The sequence below is a fragment of the Pongo abelii genome, chromosome 6 (genome assembly GCF_028885655.2).
Source record: "Pongo abelii isolate AG06213 chromosome 6, NHGRI_mPonAbe1-v2.0_pri, whole genome shotgun sequence".
Classification (NCBI taxonomy): domain Eukaryota; kingdom Metazoa; phylum Chordata; class Mammalia; order Primates; family Hominidae; genus Pongo; species Pongo abelii.
The window spans coordinates 62,214,711-62,230,548 of NC_071991.2; the positions used below are offsets into that span (position 1 = coordinate 62,214,711).

The window sequence follows — 15,838 nt, forward strand, 5'->3', positions numbered from 1 at the left end:
CCCAGCTACCTGGGAGGCTGAGGTGGGAGGATCACTTGAGCCCAGGAGGTTGAGGGTACAGTGAGCTATGATTGCACCACTGCACTCCAGTCTGGGCGACAGAGCAAGATCCTGTCTCAAAAACAAAGAACACAAACAAAAACAACAAAAACAAGAACATGATGAAGAATGTAAAGCTGAATAACATTTAAATTGACTATTTAATCAGAAAAGGATTATAGTATATAGCTAAATGATAGAGCTGTTATGACCTTTCAAGTTTTGGCACGTGGTTGTCTTTTTGTTTGCATTTATTTGTTTATTTTTACTGTGCTGTAATTTGGAACTAAGAAATAGGTAAGAGATACTGGTTCTTAAACTTTTCTTGTTAAAAATAAATTGAGCCAAGGGGTTATAAAATAAATTATATCCTTGAGTGTAGTATATTCACATTTAAAAAATCCTGATTTAAAAGAGTAGTTAATGATAATATATATGGTATGATTTCCTAACTGGTTGAATATGACCAGAATATTAACAATGATTATCTCTAGTTGGTGGAATTGTGGTTTAATTTTCTCCTTTGTGATTTTTTTGTGATTTTCTAAATTTTTGGTAATGTGAATGTTACTTTTTTTAAAAAAAGGAGAAACAAACAAAAATGACAGATTATTCCCCTCGATAATTCAAGTAAATAAGAGATATTATAGAACTAAGGAACTTGTGGAATAATTTCTATTTGAGGAATTTATTTAGAAAATGCAACTTATCCTGAGTGTATTAGTCCATTTTCATACTGCTATGAAGAAATATCCGAGACTGGGTAATTTATAAAGGAAAAGATGTTTAGTGGACTCACGGTTCCACATGGCTGGGGAGCCTCACAATCATGGTGGAAAGTAAAGGAGGAACAAAGGCACGTCTTACATGGCAGCAGGCAAGAGAGCATATGCAGGAGAACTCCCCTTTATAAAATCATCAGATCTCATGAGACTTATTCACTATCGTGAGAACAGCATGGGAAAACCCACCCCCATGATTCAATTACCCCCCGATTGGGTTCCTCCCATGACATGTAGAGATTATGGGAACTACAGGTCAAGATGAGATTTGAGTAGGGACACAGCCAAACCATATCACAGAGGGCAGGATCATTGAGCAATACTTAGAAATGAAATGAAAACAAAATAAATAAAAAATCAGACTTGATACTGAATAGGATAGAAAGCCATGCAGAATCAGCAGAGGAAGAGAATTCACAAGACAAAGGGCTTGGTAGAGAAGATAGAGACGTGAAGTCTTTCAGGTGTTTTCCAAATTAGAGCATAATTACATTTCCTAACCTTAAAAGATGGTACCAATGGTTCATCTCTCCCACTTACCAAGTCATTCTAAGATGTTTTTTGCTTTAAGTTGTTTAAAGGCGGAAATGTCCAGACTTTTGAATTTCACAGATCTGTAAAATCTCAAAAAAGGTGGAACAGCTGGGTTATTTACATAAGTGTTGCCAACTTTTTATTTTGCCAAGTCATTATATTATAAATATCTACCATCAACATTATTTAACAAAAGGGAGACTATTTTAATATCAAAAAGGTGGGAGCGTGGAAGGGAAGGAAAATAATTTATAAATTAAAAATGGGATAAGTTTAGCTTTCCTTGCTTTTCATTTCACTATGGTCTAGTGAAAACTCTGTTATCGATTAAAATGGGCATAAGGGGACCAACATTCAGAAATACTGGTTTAAGGAGTAACAATGCAGCAATTTTCACCTCTAGAACTTAGAACACACTGCAAAGTCCAGGTCCTACTTTGAAGCAGTATATTAGATGGTAGGATCCAGGAATGCCTATATATGTATATATTTGTATTTTTATGTATTATATATAAATGTATTTTTTGAAGATCCATAGATGTTCTAATACAATGCCCAACCACTCTTGACGTTTCCCTGAAACTACTGATGGAAAAGTTAGAAAAGAACATGTGTCACTGATTTTTGTCCTATCTAACTCTAATGTAGCACATTCTAATATAATTACTTTTACATTATGAGCAGAAAATTGCTAATATACCAATTTTACCTGACCAGGGAACTGAATAATTCTTCAACAGAGAACACAAGTAAAAACTGGCTTTAAAAACAAAGAGAAACAGATTATTTTAAAACTAGCCATAGGATTTTGGCCAAGGAAGTTTTGGTAGAAATAGATCAATTTATGCCACAAGAGAAATTAATTTTATATAAATGTCCACCAGCTGTAAAAAAAAAAAAAAAACAAGGGTGGGGGAAAAGATCTAAGTAATGTAAAAGACTTAAGCTATCTAAATAATGCTAACTCTTAACTACAATGCATTATATTAGAGGAACTCTATCAAATTTATCATTCCTGTCATTTTTAGTTGTTTATGTTTTTAAATTTTCATTTTAGATTCCCTATTAACTGTATTCTCAATGATAAAATCCAGTTATTTATTTCTCTTACCTACTGGCTTTCTTAGTCATTTATCAGATATTCTAATTAGGAGGTTTTGTACATTTCTAAGATGAATAGAAAAGAATTAGAAAACACTTTTGTTAATCATGTTAAGCCTAGTTCATATCTATGGAAAGAAAATTGGTTACAGAACTGTGGTGATAAGTAAGTTAGAAATGGTTATACCAGTTAAAGTACAAGAGCTTCTTAATGATCTTAGCACTAACGCAGGTTTTCCTGAAGATGAAAGTGATCCTACTGTTACATGGGCCATCTAATCCTGTTTGCCATGTGATAGTTGTTTTAGATTGCTGCTCAATTTGGTTGATGATTATACCAAAATGATTGACTGGGTCATCTAGGAGAAAGGATACATAAATACAACCAGAAAAAATTCATGGGGTATATGAACTAGATTCAGTGACAAATGTGTTACAGTCTTTTTTTAATCTTCTGATTTTAATTAGTGATGAAAATAATTAAAACAATCTTGAACACTTCCCACCCTCCACCTATGCTCACACAAATTCATTCTACTGAGCAAAAATCTGTTCAGTTACTGTAAGCTTTGCCTTCCTGATTCAGACTGATTGATGGCCAGCTTGATAGCCTGTTTTCTTCCTACATAGTATGTGTGAACAACTTGAAGAAGAGATCTGACAGCAAGCAAGAGCTAAACTGAATAAGCTATAGTCAAGAAGCTTTTGTTCTCTGCTAGTGCTAAACATATATGGCACTATGAAAAGAAATATACTCACTAATGCTACAAATAAGTTTTGCTAGTATATGCCAGAGTCCTCTAAGTTTGAGGAAATGATTTCTTTCTGTTGGACATTTAATACAAGGCTGTTTAACAAATGGCTTATCTTGTTTTTTGATGTGGAATATAAATATTAAGAATGAAACTATGCTCAGCTATTAAGTTGAATTCTCTCCCATTGTCTAAGGGACAGCTCTGATTTTGTTTAGCTAGTGAGTCATCTAACTGACGAACCTGGATATGGATAGCTGTGAGTTCCTGATCAGTGTATTTGTTTCTGTGTACCTGTAATGAATCCCTGCCTCTCTCCTCACTTCTAGGTCAATTTTTCTGACCACCTGAACAGATTGTTTTCTGTCAATTAAGGGCAGCTTTGTTACGAGTAAGCCATTTTGCTCCTGACTAATAAAATTTATGTAAATATAAAGCACTTAATGCAGCATCAGCCACTTTGTTATCATCTAGTAAATGACAGCTGGCATATTATTGTACCCCATCAGTGAGCACACACATTCACTATGGATGCACATAAATCATTGCTTTCATTTTTTTCTCCCCTGTTTGCTATGACTGTATCGACAATTCTAGAGCATATCTGATATTAGGTCATTTCTGGTTGAAAGAACCTGTGGCACATTTTTCAATTGCTTGTTATTTTATTTGGAAACTTCTTTTTACCAGTATCTAAATCCTGCCCATCCTTCACAACCCAACTAAAATTATCTTTCCTCCAACTATGTGAGCATGATTTTTGTGTGTGATCTTCACTTGAGAAACATGACAGAAGATGCAGACTTTATTAAGCTCTTAAAGAGCAGAACAAGCAGGACAGAAAAGTGCTCATTACTATTCAGGCAATTCTTCCACTTTCTCTTTTCTCCTTTCCCCTTTTCTATTCTCCTGGACTTTTCCTCTCTACTTCTCTCTGCCCCCTTTTTTTTTTTTTGAGATGGGGTCTTGCTCTGTTGCCCAGGCTGGAGTGCAGTGGCACAATCTCTGCTCAGTGTAACCTCCGCCTCCCAGGCTCAAGCAATTCTTGTGCCTCAGCATCCTGAGTAGCTGTGACTACAGGCAAATGCCACCATGCCCAGCTAATTGCTTGTATTTTTAGTAGAGACAGGGTTTCGCCATGTTGCCCAGGCGGGTCTCAAACTCCTGAGCTCAGGCACTCTGGGGGCCGCAGCCTCCCAAAGTGTTTACAGATGTGAGCCACCACACCCGGCCTGTTTCCTCTTTTCAGCCAAGTTTCTACTCACTAGTCTGATGATCTGAAGATCTGATAATAATCTGATAATATTATTATATTATATATAATATTATAATTATATATTTATATGTAAATATATTATCTGAATATGTTTATATTATCTGATAATAATTAACCTTTCTTTTCTACTTTCGGTTCTGGTCTATCATGAATAAATAAACTCACTGGAATGGGTCTTCCTAATCATTGTATGGTTTGTAACTGAGGCTATATTAACAATCTCAAAAGTTTATTTTTATTCTAAGAATGACACATGTGTCTCACCAGAGAATGAGAATCACAACAAGAGTTTTTCTCACTTACACATTGATGCGAAGAACTTCTCCAAGAAATATATTGACCAAATACACCTTCCAGAAGGGATTTTATTTTCACATGCCTTGTGAATTTGGCAGAGTAAATTTAATATAGACATAGCTGTTATGGCACTCAGCTGCTCTTTTGTAAGGACATATCTTTATGTTTGGATTTGTGAAGGGAAATGAGAGAACTTCAGGACATAGCCGTGATGAACAGAGGAGCCAGGCATTCATGTGGCATATAGCATTATTGCTTTGTTTTTTTTGGCATTTAAGTTCAGTGAAGGGTATATGGGCAAACAATATCCTTGAAGATAGGAATCAGAAAAAACTTAATTCAGAGAATTCTTAAGTACCAAAATAAAGGAGTAGGGGAAAGAGATGCCATTACCAGTTAATGATGCAGAGGGATAGGACTAGACTATTTTGGGTCTCAGCTCAAATGATACCTCCTTGGAGAGGCTTTCCATGACCATCATTCCTAAAGTAGCACTTTCCCACCCTAGTTTATTTCCTTGTAGCACTCATAACACTATAATTACCTTGTTTGTTCTTTTGATATAGACTATCAACTGCTAGAAACTTCATGAGGTCAGGAACTTTGTTTTGTTCACTGCTGTATCACAAGAGCTTAGAAGTGCCTGGCATATGATAGAACCTCAATAACTGTTGAATGAATGAATGATAGATGAGCTCTTCAGCTCAGATTTATGATTTGATAAGTAGAGTTAGGATTAAAGGAAATAATTGGGTTTTTACTTTTAAAAAATCTTTCATTGGTAAATAAAATCACCAGTTTTAGTTTTCTTAGTTATAAAATATTAACCATTTGCATTTCTGAATAAACATTTAATTTCAGCCTCTGATAGATGATCACTTATTTCCTTACAAGTAGCTAGTATAGAAAATGAGAGAACCTGGAATTTTATTTCCTTTGTAAATCTTTCGCATGTGTTGGTATTTGAGAGAATTGTCTCTGTAATTCTTACATAAAGTAAATTTTAAAGATGAGTGACCGTCCTAGAGCCATGCAAATATTTTTTTTTAAGTTGTATAATAACAACAATAACTTATCTATGTTCTGTTTCCTGAACCCTATACTATTTCCTTCCTGATTCCTAAACCTGTATATTCAATCCAGGAACCATCTCTGTCAACATGTCCCATAGATACCGTGTAAGTTTTAGGACTCTTCCTATGGCAGCCAACTGATACCTACATCAAACTAAATTATACCAAAGGGGCCACATGCGGTGGCTCACGCCTGTAATCCTAGAACTTTGGGAGGCCGAGGCGGGTAGATCACTTGAGGTCAGGAGTTTGAGACCAGCCTGGCCAACATGGCAAAACCCCGCCTCTACTAAAAATACAAAAATTAGCCAGATGTAGTGGTGGGCACCTGTAATCCCTTCTACATGGGAGGCTGAGGCAGGAGAATTGCTTGAACCTGGGATGTGGAGGTTGCAATGAGCTGAGATCATCGTGCCACTGCCCTCCAGCCTGGGTGACAGAGTAAGACTCCATCTCAAAAAAAAAAACAAAAAAAAAGCACAAAAAACACCAGATTTTTGTACCTAGGAAGAGCAGTCATGGAACTGGCCTCAGGATGGCCAGACGGTGGCTCACGCCTGTAATCCCAGCACTATGGGAGGCCACAGCGGGTGGATCACTTGAGGTGAAGAGCTTGAGACCAACCTGGCCAACATGGTGAAACCCTGTCTCTAATAGAAATACACAAACACACACACATACACACACACACACACACACACCACAAAATAAACAGGTGTGGTGTGGGAGGCTGAGGCCATGAGAGTCAATTGAGCCCCAGAGGTGGAGGGTACAGTGAGCAGAGATTGCATCACTGCACTCTAGCCTGGGCAACAGAGTGAGACTCCATCTTAAAAAACAAAAAGAACTGGCCTCAGGGTCAGCTGGATCCAGAGACTCAGATATTTTTAGGATATTCCCTCTCATCTCATCATCTTCATTTGTTGGCACTGAACTTTGTTTTTGCAGCTAGGCTTCTTCCATGTGGTAAGAACAGTGACCTCAGGCAGCTAAAGGCTTACATTGTCTACTTTTTTTTCTTTTTTGAGATGGAGTCTCGCTCTGTCTCCCAGGCTGGAGTGCAGTGGTGTGATCCTGGCTCATTGCAACCTCCACCTCCTGGGTTCAAGCGATTCTCCTGCCTCAGCCTCCTGAGTAGCTGGGATTACAGGCACATGGCACCATGCTGGGCCAATTTTTGTATTTTTAGTAGAAATGGGGTTTCACCATGTTGGCTAGGCTGGTCTTGAAACCTGAACTTGTGATCCATCCGCCTTGGCCTCCCAAAATGCTGAGATTACAGGCATGAGCCACTGTGCCAGGCCCTTACAATGTCTACTTTTAGTGACCTCAGCAGAAAGAACTTCTCCCAGCTTCAGTATTAAAAACATCCAGCAAAGGGTGTGCCAGCCTGAGACTTCTACATACCCCTTTGGGGCCATGTAATAAAATTGGGAGAGTACTCTGTCAGGTTAAATATTGCTTTGGTTGTATTAACACAGATAAACAATGATAACTTAAATAAAGTAGATATTTATTTCTCTCTCACATAAAAGTCCAAGCTGGTAGGTGGTCTCAGAGGTAGATTGCTTGTTTCCAATGTGTTCAAGTTGCTTCTGTCTGGGGATTCTGCCATTTCCTGTGGTATTGCCCATGTTGGTATGGTCTCAGATCACTGCTATTACATCTGCCTTCTATCCTGCAAGCAGGGAGAAAGGGAGTGAAAGGCATGTAGCTACTTTTTAGGGGTATGACATAGAAGTTTTTTTAGGGATATGACCCGGAAGTTTCACCACTTTGGTTAATACACCATTGTCTGGAACTTAGTCATATGATCACATCTAAATGCAAGGAAAGCTAGAAAATGTAGTCTAGTGGAGCGGCTGCCATTCCTAGCTAAAATTGCTGGGGGAAAGGAAGGGAATGTGACTTATATGCATGTACTATTAAAAATAGTTATGGAGGTAGTGATCTCTGTAATAGATAGTTTTATTAGCAGCCTCACCATAATCATGTGATTATTCTTGATTATATAGGGAAAGACTAGTTCCTAAAGGGAAGAGGGATGGCAGTGCTTTTAATAGAAGACAGGGATGGTAGCACAGCAGACAAAATTGATACTATACCACGGTACCTAAAAATCAACATATCTGAAACAGTATATTCTAGTGTTCCTATTTGTTTTAACTCAGTTAATGACATCGTCATGTGGTCAGCTATTCAAACTAAATATGGAAATAATTATCCACTCGTCTTATTTCTTTGGTCTCACCTTCTTTATGCTTCCTAGATATGACTCCAAACCTACCCTTCCTCCTTCTACCCACCATTATGTCTTGTATTCAGTCCTCCTTCATCTCACTAGTGGGATCCCCATCCCACCCATCTCCAGTTTCAATGGACTCTTCCAATATAGCCAGAGTGATGTTATCAGAAGACCAATCTGATTTTGGTACTCCTTTGCTTAAAATAAAACAAAACAAAACATCTTTAGTTGCTTACCAGTGTCTACATGGTAAAACCTAGCAGGTTATAAGATATTCATGATCTGGCTCCATGATGTGATGAGCTTCTCTAGTATTTCCTAGTGTCCTAGCCCTCTATCCTGCTGAAATGTCCACAGTCTCCTCAATGTCATGCTGTTTCATCCCACCTCTGCCTTTGAACTTTCCTATGTTTTCCACTTGGAAAAATACCACTTTTTCTTCAAGACTCAATTCAAAGGAATCTCTTTTCTGAGAATTCCTCTCTGACTCTCCACTTCTTCCACCTGAATTTACCATTCCCTCCTTTACCACCTCTTGAACTTGTTCATTGAAAATATTTGCTTATTACACAGTCTCCATAATTAGATTGTGAGTCCCTGTGGGAGCTACATCCATCATGTATATCTCTAGAGTCTGACACAGTATCAGTCTTTTATAAATATTTATAGAATGAATAAATGAATTAATTGAAAATTTCTTTCATCCGTTGGTTCTCTATTATTTACAACCATACAACCATCCCTATCATAAAAATGTAAGATGTAAGAAAGTAAAATTTTTTGTTTGCTTCTTTAGTTAATAAGAGTAACAGGAGTCTCTATTCTAGTTTGGGCATACGTTTTTGTAAATTCAAACAAAACTTGAGTTTGTTTTGTTTCACATGCAGCTAATTTTTCTGTTTCCCTGCTTACTTTTTACTCTTGGTTCTAAAAAATTCTGGGATCCTCTAATATCAAATGAATTTATGTTGATTTTTTAAAGTTGCTCTGAATTAATGACATTCTTGGGGACTGTTTTTGAAATGGTCTGTGGCATACTTGGACATTTTAAAGTGAAGGCTTAGATTCATTGAGTAGAGAAAATAACTTTAAGTTCTAGGTAGTGAGTGCAGGGGAAGAGTGAGTAAATAATTACAGTCTATTGGCTAGTACTATATTAAGTGAAGCTCATATTATATCAAGCATAGAATATTATGTGAAAGCATCTATTTTCTAGTAAATTTATTAAAAATAAAAACTTACTGTTTATTTTAAAAACAGTGCATGCTGACCAACATGGTGAAACCCCATCTCTACTAAATACAGAAAAATCAGATGGGCATGGTGGCACAGGCCTGTAGTCCCACATACTTGGGAGGCTGAGTCAGGACCATTGCTTGAACCTGGTAGGCAGAGGTGGCAGTGAACCAAGATCACGTCACTGCACTCCAGCCTGGGCAACAAGAGGGAAACTCCATCTCAAAAACAAAAACAAAAAACAAACAAACAATAAAACAGTGCATGTTGGTCAGAAAGTTCAAAAATACATGTAAATATAAAGAAGAAAATAGATCTATAATCCCACAGATCAGAGATAACTATGACTTTTTAATGTTCTTTTTGCGGTGACACACACTATACGCCTATTTGTTTATTGCAAAATGGGATTATGCTGCATCTGTTGTTTTGGACAGTTTTTTTCCCTGTCGTTTAAATAGATTTTCAAAACATTATGTTTAGTTTCTATAGTATTCTCTGAATGATTTATATAATTGGTCTCCTGTGTTGGACTTTTAGGTTGCTTCCTTTTCGTTATAATAAATACTCCTTAGCTTTAGTACTCCTAAAATATTCCTCACTATAATACATATTTCTGGAGCTGAGTGTGATACCTGTAATCTCAGCGACTGGGAGGCTGAGGTGGGAGGATCATTTGAGATCAGGAGTTCAAGACCAGCCTGGACAACATAGCGAGACCCCATCTCAAAAAAAATTTTTTTTAAACAGCTAGGTGTGGTGACATGCACCTGTACTTGGGAGGTTGAGATGGGAGGATTGCTAGAACCCAGGAGTTCAAGGCTGCAGTGAGCCATGATCATGCCACTACACTCCAGCCTAGGCACACAGCAAGACCTTGACTTTAAAAAACTAATAATAATAAATAAATATTTCTTTTTTTTTTTTTTTTTTTTTAGTTTCCATGTCTTCTTTTTCTTTTTATTTTTTTACTTTAAGTTCTGGGACACATGTTCCGAACGTGCAGGTTTGTTACATAGGTATACATGTGCCAAGAAATAAATATTTATTTACATGTCATTTTGTTTATGGTAGTTTCTTGAAAAAAAAAAAGGTAAAATCTATTGATCTTTCTTTGGGGTTCTGCCTTTGGTGTCATGTTTAGGTAGCATGCAGTGTATGTAACTATTTGCCTATGTTTTATTTCCTTTGTGGTTTTTAAACATTAACAGTTATAATCTATCTGAAGTTTATTATGGTATACTGTATGAAGTTTGAGTCTAATTTATAGAATTTTTTTGGATCCTGCAGTTTGTGTCAAGAACTTTGTCAGGAATTGTGGATCATACCACATATCTATTTATGACAAATAGTGCCAAGTTTCTTTTGTCTTTCTTTCCTTTTTTTTTTTTTCTTTAAATGGAATCTCACTCTGTCACCCAGGCTGGAGTGCAGTGGCTCGATCTTGGCTTACTGCAACCTCCACCTCCCAGGTTCAAGTGATTGTGCTGCCTCAGCCTCCCTAGTAGCTGGGAATACAGGCACATGCCACCACACCCGGCTAATTTTTATATTTTTACTAGAGACAGGGTTTTACCATATTGGCCAGGCTGGTCTTGAACTCCTGGCCTAGGTGATCCACCAGCCTTGGCCTCCCAAATTGTTGAGATTACAGGCGTGAGCCACTGAGCCTGGACAGTGCCAAATTTCATGTAGTAGGTTTAGTGGTACCCCAAAATTATTGGTAATTAATTGACCAAAATTAGTGAACTAACCAGTAAGTGAATCTGGTTCACTTACTCTGTGTATCAACATACCTCAGCTTTATATGTTTTTTCCTGGAATATATTACAGACAAATGTTCAGTTTGGAAAGATTCTTTGTTTCATAAATATTAGGTTTGTTATGAAAGTGTACCTAGTACATTGTTGGCTTATAAATGTTAAAATAAATCACCTAAATTTTTACCAATTTTACAAATACATTTATTTTGGTTTTTCTAGAATCTGTGTTTGTGGATATCCTCGACAACATGTAAGAAAATACAAAGGTATAAGTAGCAGGATACCAGTTTCTTCAGGATTCATGGTGCAAATGTTAACAGGGATTTATTTTGCCTTGTAAGTATCTCATCATATGCAAAATAAACATTTAATTTCTTTGGAAAATTATAGTCTGTTAATCTATTGTCACTATATTATAATGTCAATAGATAAGTGATTTGCATACTTTTTATGAAATATGAAGATACTTTAAAACTATTATCGTAGTTTAAAACATATCTTTTGAAGTTCTGAAGAATTTTTAACCAACTAAACACTTTATCATCTTTCTTAAATTCAAGGACGGAATGAAAATTAGTAACTCTTAAATATATTCATGGTCCCTTTCTTCATTTTTTTTTTTTGCTATAATTTCCAAATAGCTTTTTTTCCTCAAGAAATATATTTTTCCATTGCCAGAAACTTTAGCTCTTAAAAAAATTTCAGAGCCTCTTTGATTAGAAATAGTTTATTATTAGCTTTCTATTAGTTTCTAATATTGGCGCTCAGTCTCAGTCTTACCTAATGACTTGGGTACTAGTATTTTTCTTTGAACCCTATCTTTTACTTTGTAATTCTCTTATTATACGTATCTCATTTACTTTGCATTATATTCACTTGATACTTTTAATTTTCTCTAGTAGAGTATAAACTTTTTGAAGGCAGAATTTATAAACTTCTTAAAGGCAGAATTTATGGTCTGTGGGCCCAGTCTGGCCTGATGCCTGTTTTTGTCAAGTTTTTTGCAATACAGTCATGCCTGTTTATGTATTGTCTATGGCTGCTTTTGTGTTGCAACGGCAGAGTTGAATAGTTGAGACTGTACGGCCCACAAGCCTAAAATACTTATTGTCTGGCCCATTAAGAAAAAATTTTCTGACCCTTGTATTAGACCATTAATATTGTCCCACAGTTCTTGGATGCTCTGATCTACTTTATTTTATCTTTTTTCTTTGTGTTTCAGTTTGAGTAATTTCTGTTAGCTATATCTTCAGCATTTATGGATTTTTTTCCTTGACTAGGTCAAGTCTAGAAAGGAGACCATTGAAGGCATTTTTCATCTCTGTTACCATGTTTTATTTCTAACCATTTCATTAGACTCTTTCTTGTAGTTCCCGTCTCTTTGCTGAAATCTTCATCTGTTCATGCATGTTGTCCATCTTTTCCACTAGAGCCTTTAGTATATTAGTCATAGTTATTTTAATTTCCCAGATAACTTCAACATTTAGGTCATCTATGAATTTAGTTCCACTGCTTGCTTTATCTCATGACAGAGTTGGTCTTGTTTGTTTTGCTTTTTATGTGCCTTGCAATTTTTGATTGTTCATGATTTTGTTTAGCAGTAGGACAGTAGAGACTGAGGTAAATATTATTTATGACAGGAAATGGGCATGCCTCTTCTAGGCTGCTAGTGGAATTATTATAGGCAGAAGTGACCTAGGATTGGGTTTTGTTGTTATGGTTACCCTCAGGGCACCATCTACTTCAAATTCCTCTAGTGCTACCTGGTACTTAGGTGGAGAGCTGGATTGCTGGAGGGTTTTTCTTAATACTCCTGCTTCATCCTCAGCTTTCAGCCTTCCCTGTATGCCTCCACTGCAGATAGGTTTCTCTCCATGTTCTCACCCCTTCCTCCAGCAGTAGAGTTCTGTTGCTTGGTTCTGGGTGTGCACTAGCCTGGTGGTGGCTGGGGCGGTGGTGGGGTCGGGGGCGGGCGTGGAAGTAGGGGGAGGTAGTGTTCTTTGTTGTCCTGGTCCAGCCTCAGTTTTAGGCTGATCCCATGTCCCTGCATCTCAGGGATGGGAGTTTCTCAGTGGTCCTGCCCCTTCAGTGATGACCCCTCTACTTATCTCAGCATAGAATGAGGGTTTTTTGCTTTTTTTTTTTCTTACCCTCAGAGCCGAATTGGTCTTCACATGTACCCTGTGGGGTGAAAGGGTTTGCTGCTCTTTCCCCAAAGGCTTTAAAATTTTTGTTCTGTGTGATAAAGGCATCTGGCTGGGTCTTTGTACTTTTCTCACAGGAGTGGTTACTCTTTTCCTTCAGGCCTATACCATCAAAGGCAGTTTTCTCTGACCTGCCCTGTTTCTAGTTTTTCTTGTGAGTGCCTAAAGGAGATTTATGGCGAAGAGCCTGTGGTGGATACAGGCTCCCACTTGTATGTGCTTTTAGAGATTCTATACTCTCCTGCTAGCCCATGAGGTACCTTTTAGCAATTTGGCTTCTAGGAATTTGTTAAGAAGATTAGCTAAATGTTTCTCACCTGCTTGTATTGTGGCCCATCTCTCCTTAGAGGCACCTGTCTCTCTTTAGGGTTCCAGCTACGTGGATGCCCTTGTTACCTTGGCTCTTTGGTGGATTCTTGAGAATTTATAATTTTATAGATTACCTGGCTTTATCTTGTTTTTATGGTGGGAGCAATGTTCTTGCCAGTTTTTAGCCCTCGCTTGCACTCTTGATGTAATTTATACCTCTTTATTTTGTTGGAAGTTGATCAAGGCACTATATCTCTGTTCATTTTTGTAATTTAGCTGATTTTTAGGAAGGGTTTGGCATATCTTTGAAAATTATGCAGGCACACACACTCACACATGCACACACACACACATGCACAGACACACACACTCACACACACATGCACACACACTTTTTCCCTCATGTTGCTCTGCTATTTGCAACATGTAGTAAATACACTTCTAAGTGATTATCAAAATGCAAAGAAATAACTACTCAGGATACTGCAAGCCACATTGGTTGTAGATTCTCATTAAAAACTGTGGGAGTTACAGAGTGATTTGGCCATAAAGTGTTCTGAACATTATTCTAAGGTATATAATTTATTATTTTCTGATTTTCTTTGAAAGTATAAAATGCTTTGAAATTGCCTTAGCTTTTTTTATTTCTGTTCTATAAATAGTCATGTTCTTTAGAGAAGAAATGTACATCTATAAAATTTTCTTTGCTATTAATAGGCATTTAGATGCAATTGAAAGGAATTCAAAGATTTAAAAATACATTTTTAAGAGGAGTAGAATGTTAAGCAATGTGCTAATATGATCTTCTATTGTCTTCAGTAAAGATAGTTTCTCATTGTACTTTGTTCAGTTATAAATAATTATTTCTTCATTTAATTCATCTAATTTTATAGTTATAATGGAGAATGGGATCTAGCTCAAAAAGCACTGGATGATATTATATACAGAGCCCAGCTAGAGTTATATCCAGAGCCATTGCTGGTAGGTGCCTGACTTATTTATGTAAATTTTATAATTTAAGATTTCTCAATTTAGAACTATAAATTGAGAGAGAGCCATTCATAGTTCATTAATATGTCATTAATACTCAGTGTATTCATGCTCTTGTTATACATGGAAGTTTTATAACTTAGAAAAGTAACAAATAATATTTTTTTAAATTTTCTTTGAGACGGAGTTTCGCTCTTGTTGCCCAGGCTGGAGTGCAATGGCACGATCTCGGCTCTCTGCAACCTCCGCCTCCTGGGTTCAAGCGATTCTCCTGCCTCAGCCTCCCAAGTAGCTGGGATTACAGGCACGTGCCACCATGCCCAGCTAATTTTTTGTATTTTTAGTAGAGACGAGATTTATTCATGTTTGTCAGGCTGATCTCAAACTCCCAACCTCAGGTGACCAGCCCTTGGCCTCCCAAAGTGCTGGGATTACAGGCGTGAGCCACCGCACCTGGCCAAAATAAAAATTTTTATTAGACCGACTTCCTAGACACCTAACCGTCTTTTTAACTTATGAGAATTGTTCTCCTTAACATACTTTAGCTGCATTTATTAATTAACATTAGGCATTTGGAAATCTGAATATTTTGAAATTTTTAACTTTATCATTTACATATTTTTTTAACCATGAATTTCCCTCTGAGCCTCCTATTCTTATCTTAGAGGATTTCTGTATCATCTTATAAAATGCTTGGGAAGAGCATCTTTGTATAAGCCTGTTTAGCATCATGTTTTATCTAAGGGTTAGATAATACATCTGCTCATGTTGATCTTAAACTATATTTTTTCTCCTTAGGTTGCTAATGCAATAAAGGCTTCATTGCCTCATGGTCCCATGAAATCTAATAAGGAAGGTACAAGGTGTATTCAAGTTGAAATCACACCAACTTCCTCTCGAATATCAAGAAATGCAGTAACCAGCATGTCAATAAGGGGTCATAGATGGAAAAGACATGGTAAGAAATACGTAACTCTTCAAGTCAAACCATTGTTGATTGTTTTACATTTTTCATTGTACTTATGGTGCTATAACTTCTAACTTCAGTAAATAGTAGTCTGGAAGAAGGAGTTGTGGAGTTGCCCTTAACTCCTAATTTATTATCTAGGAGCAATAGGCAATAAGAAAAATGGAGCCCCTTATGTTACACATATGAATGAAAATTTATTTAAAAATCATATTCATTTTGAAATTGTTACTTCAGTAGGAGAATAAGGAAAATGCGTTTTAAAATTAC

General features: G+C 36.8%; 1 protein-coding gene across 8 annotated transcripts in view; it reads left to right on the top strand.

The window, feature by feature from the left end:
* Positions 1-15,838, top strand: part of HYCC1 (hyccin PI4KA lipid kinase complex subunit 1) — a 201,170-nt gene that overhangs the window by 121,360 nt on the left and 63,972 nt on the right. For all 8 annotated transcript variants that reach the window (XM_054559074.2, XM_063725584.1, XM_054559073.2 and 5 more), the window contains 3 exon segments: positions 11,318-11,434; positions 14,505-14,592; positions 15,400-15,559. In XM_054559074.2, coding sequence (XP_054415049.1) covers positions 11,318-11,434; positions 14,505-14,592; positions 15,400-15,559 — 365 coding nt within the window.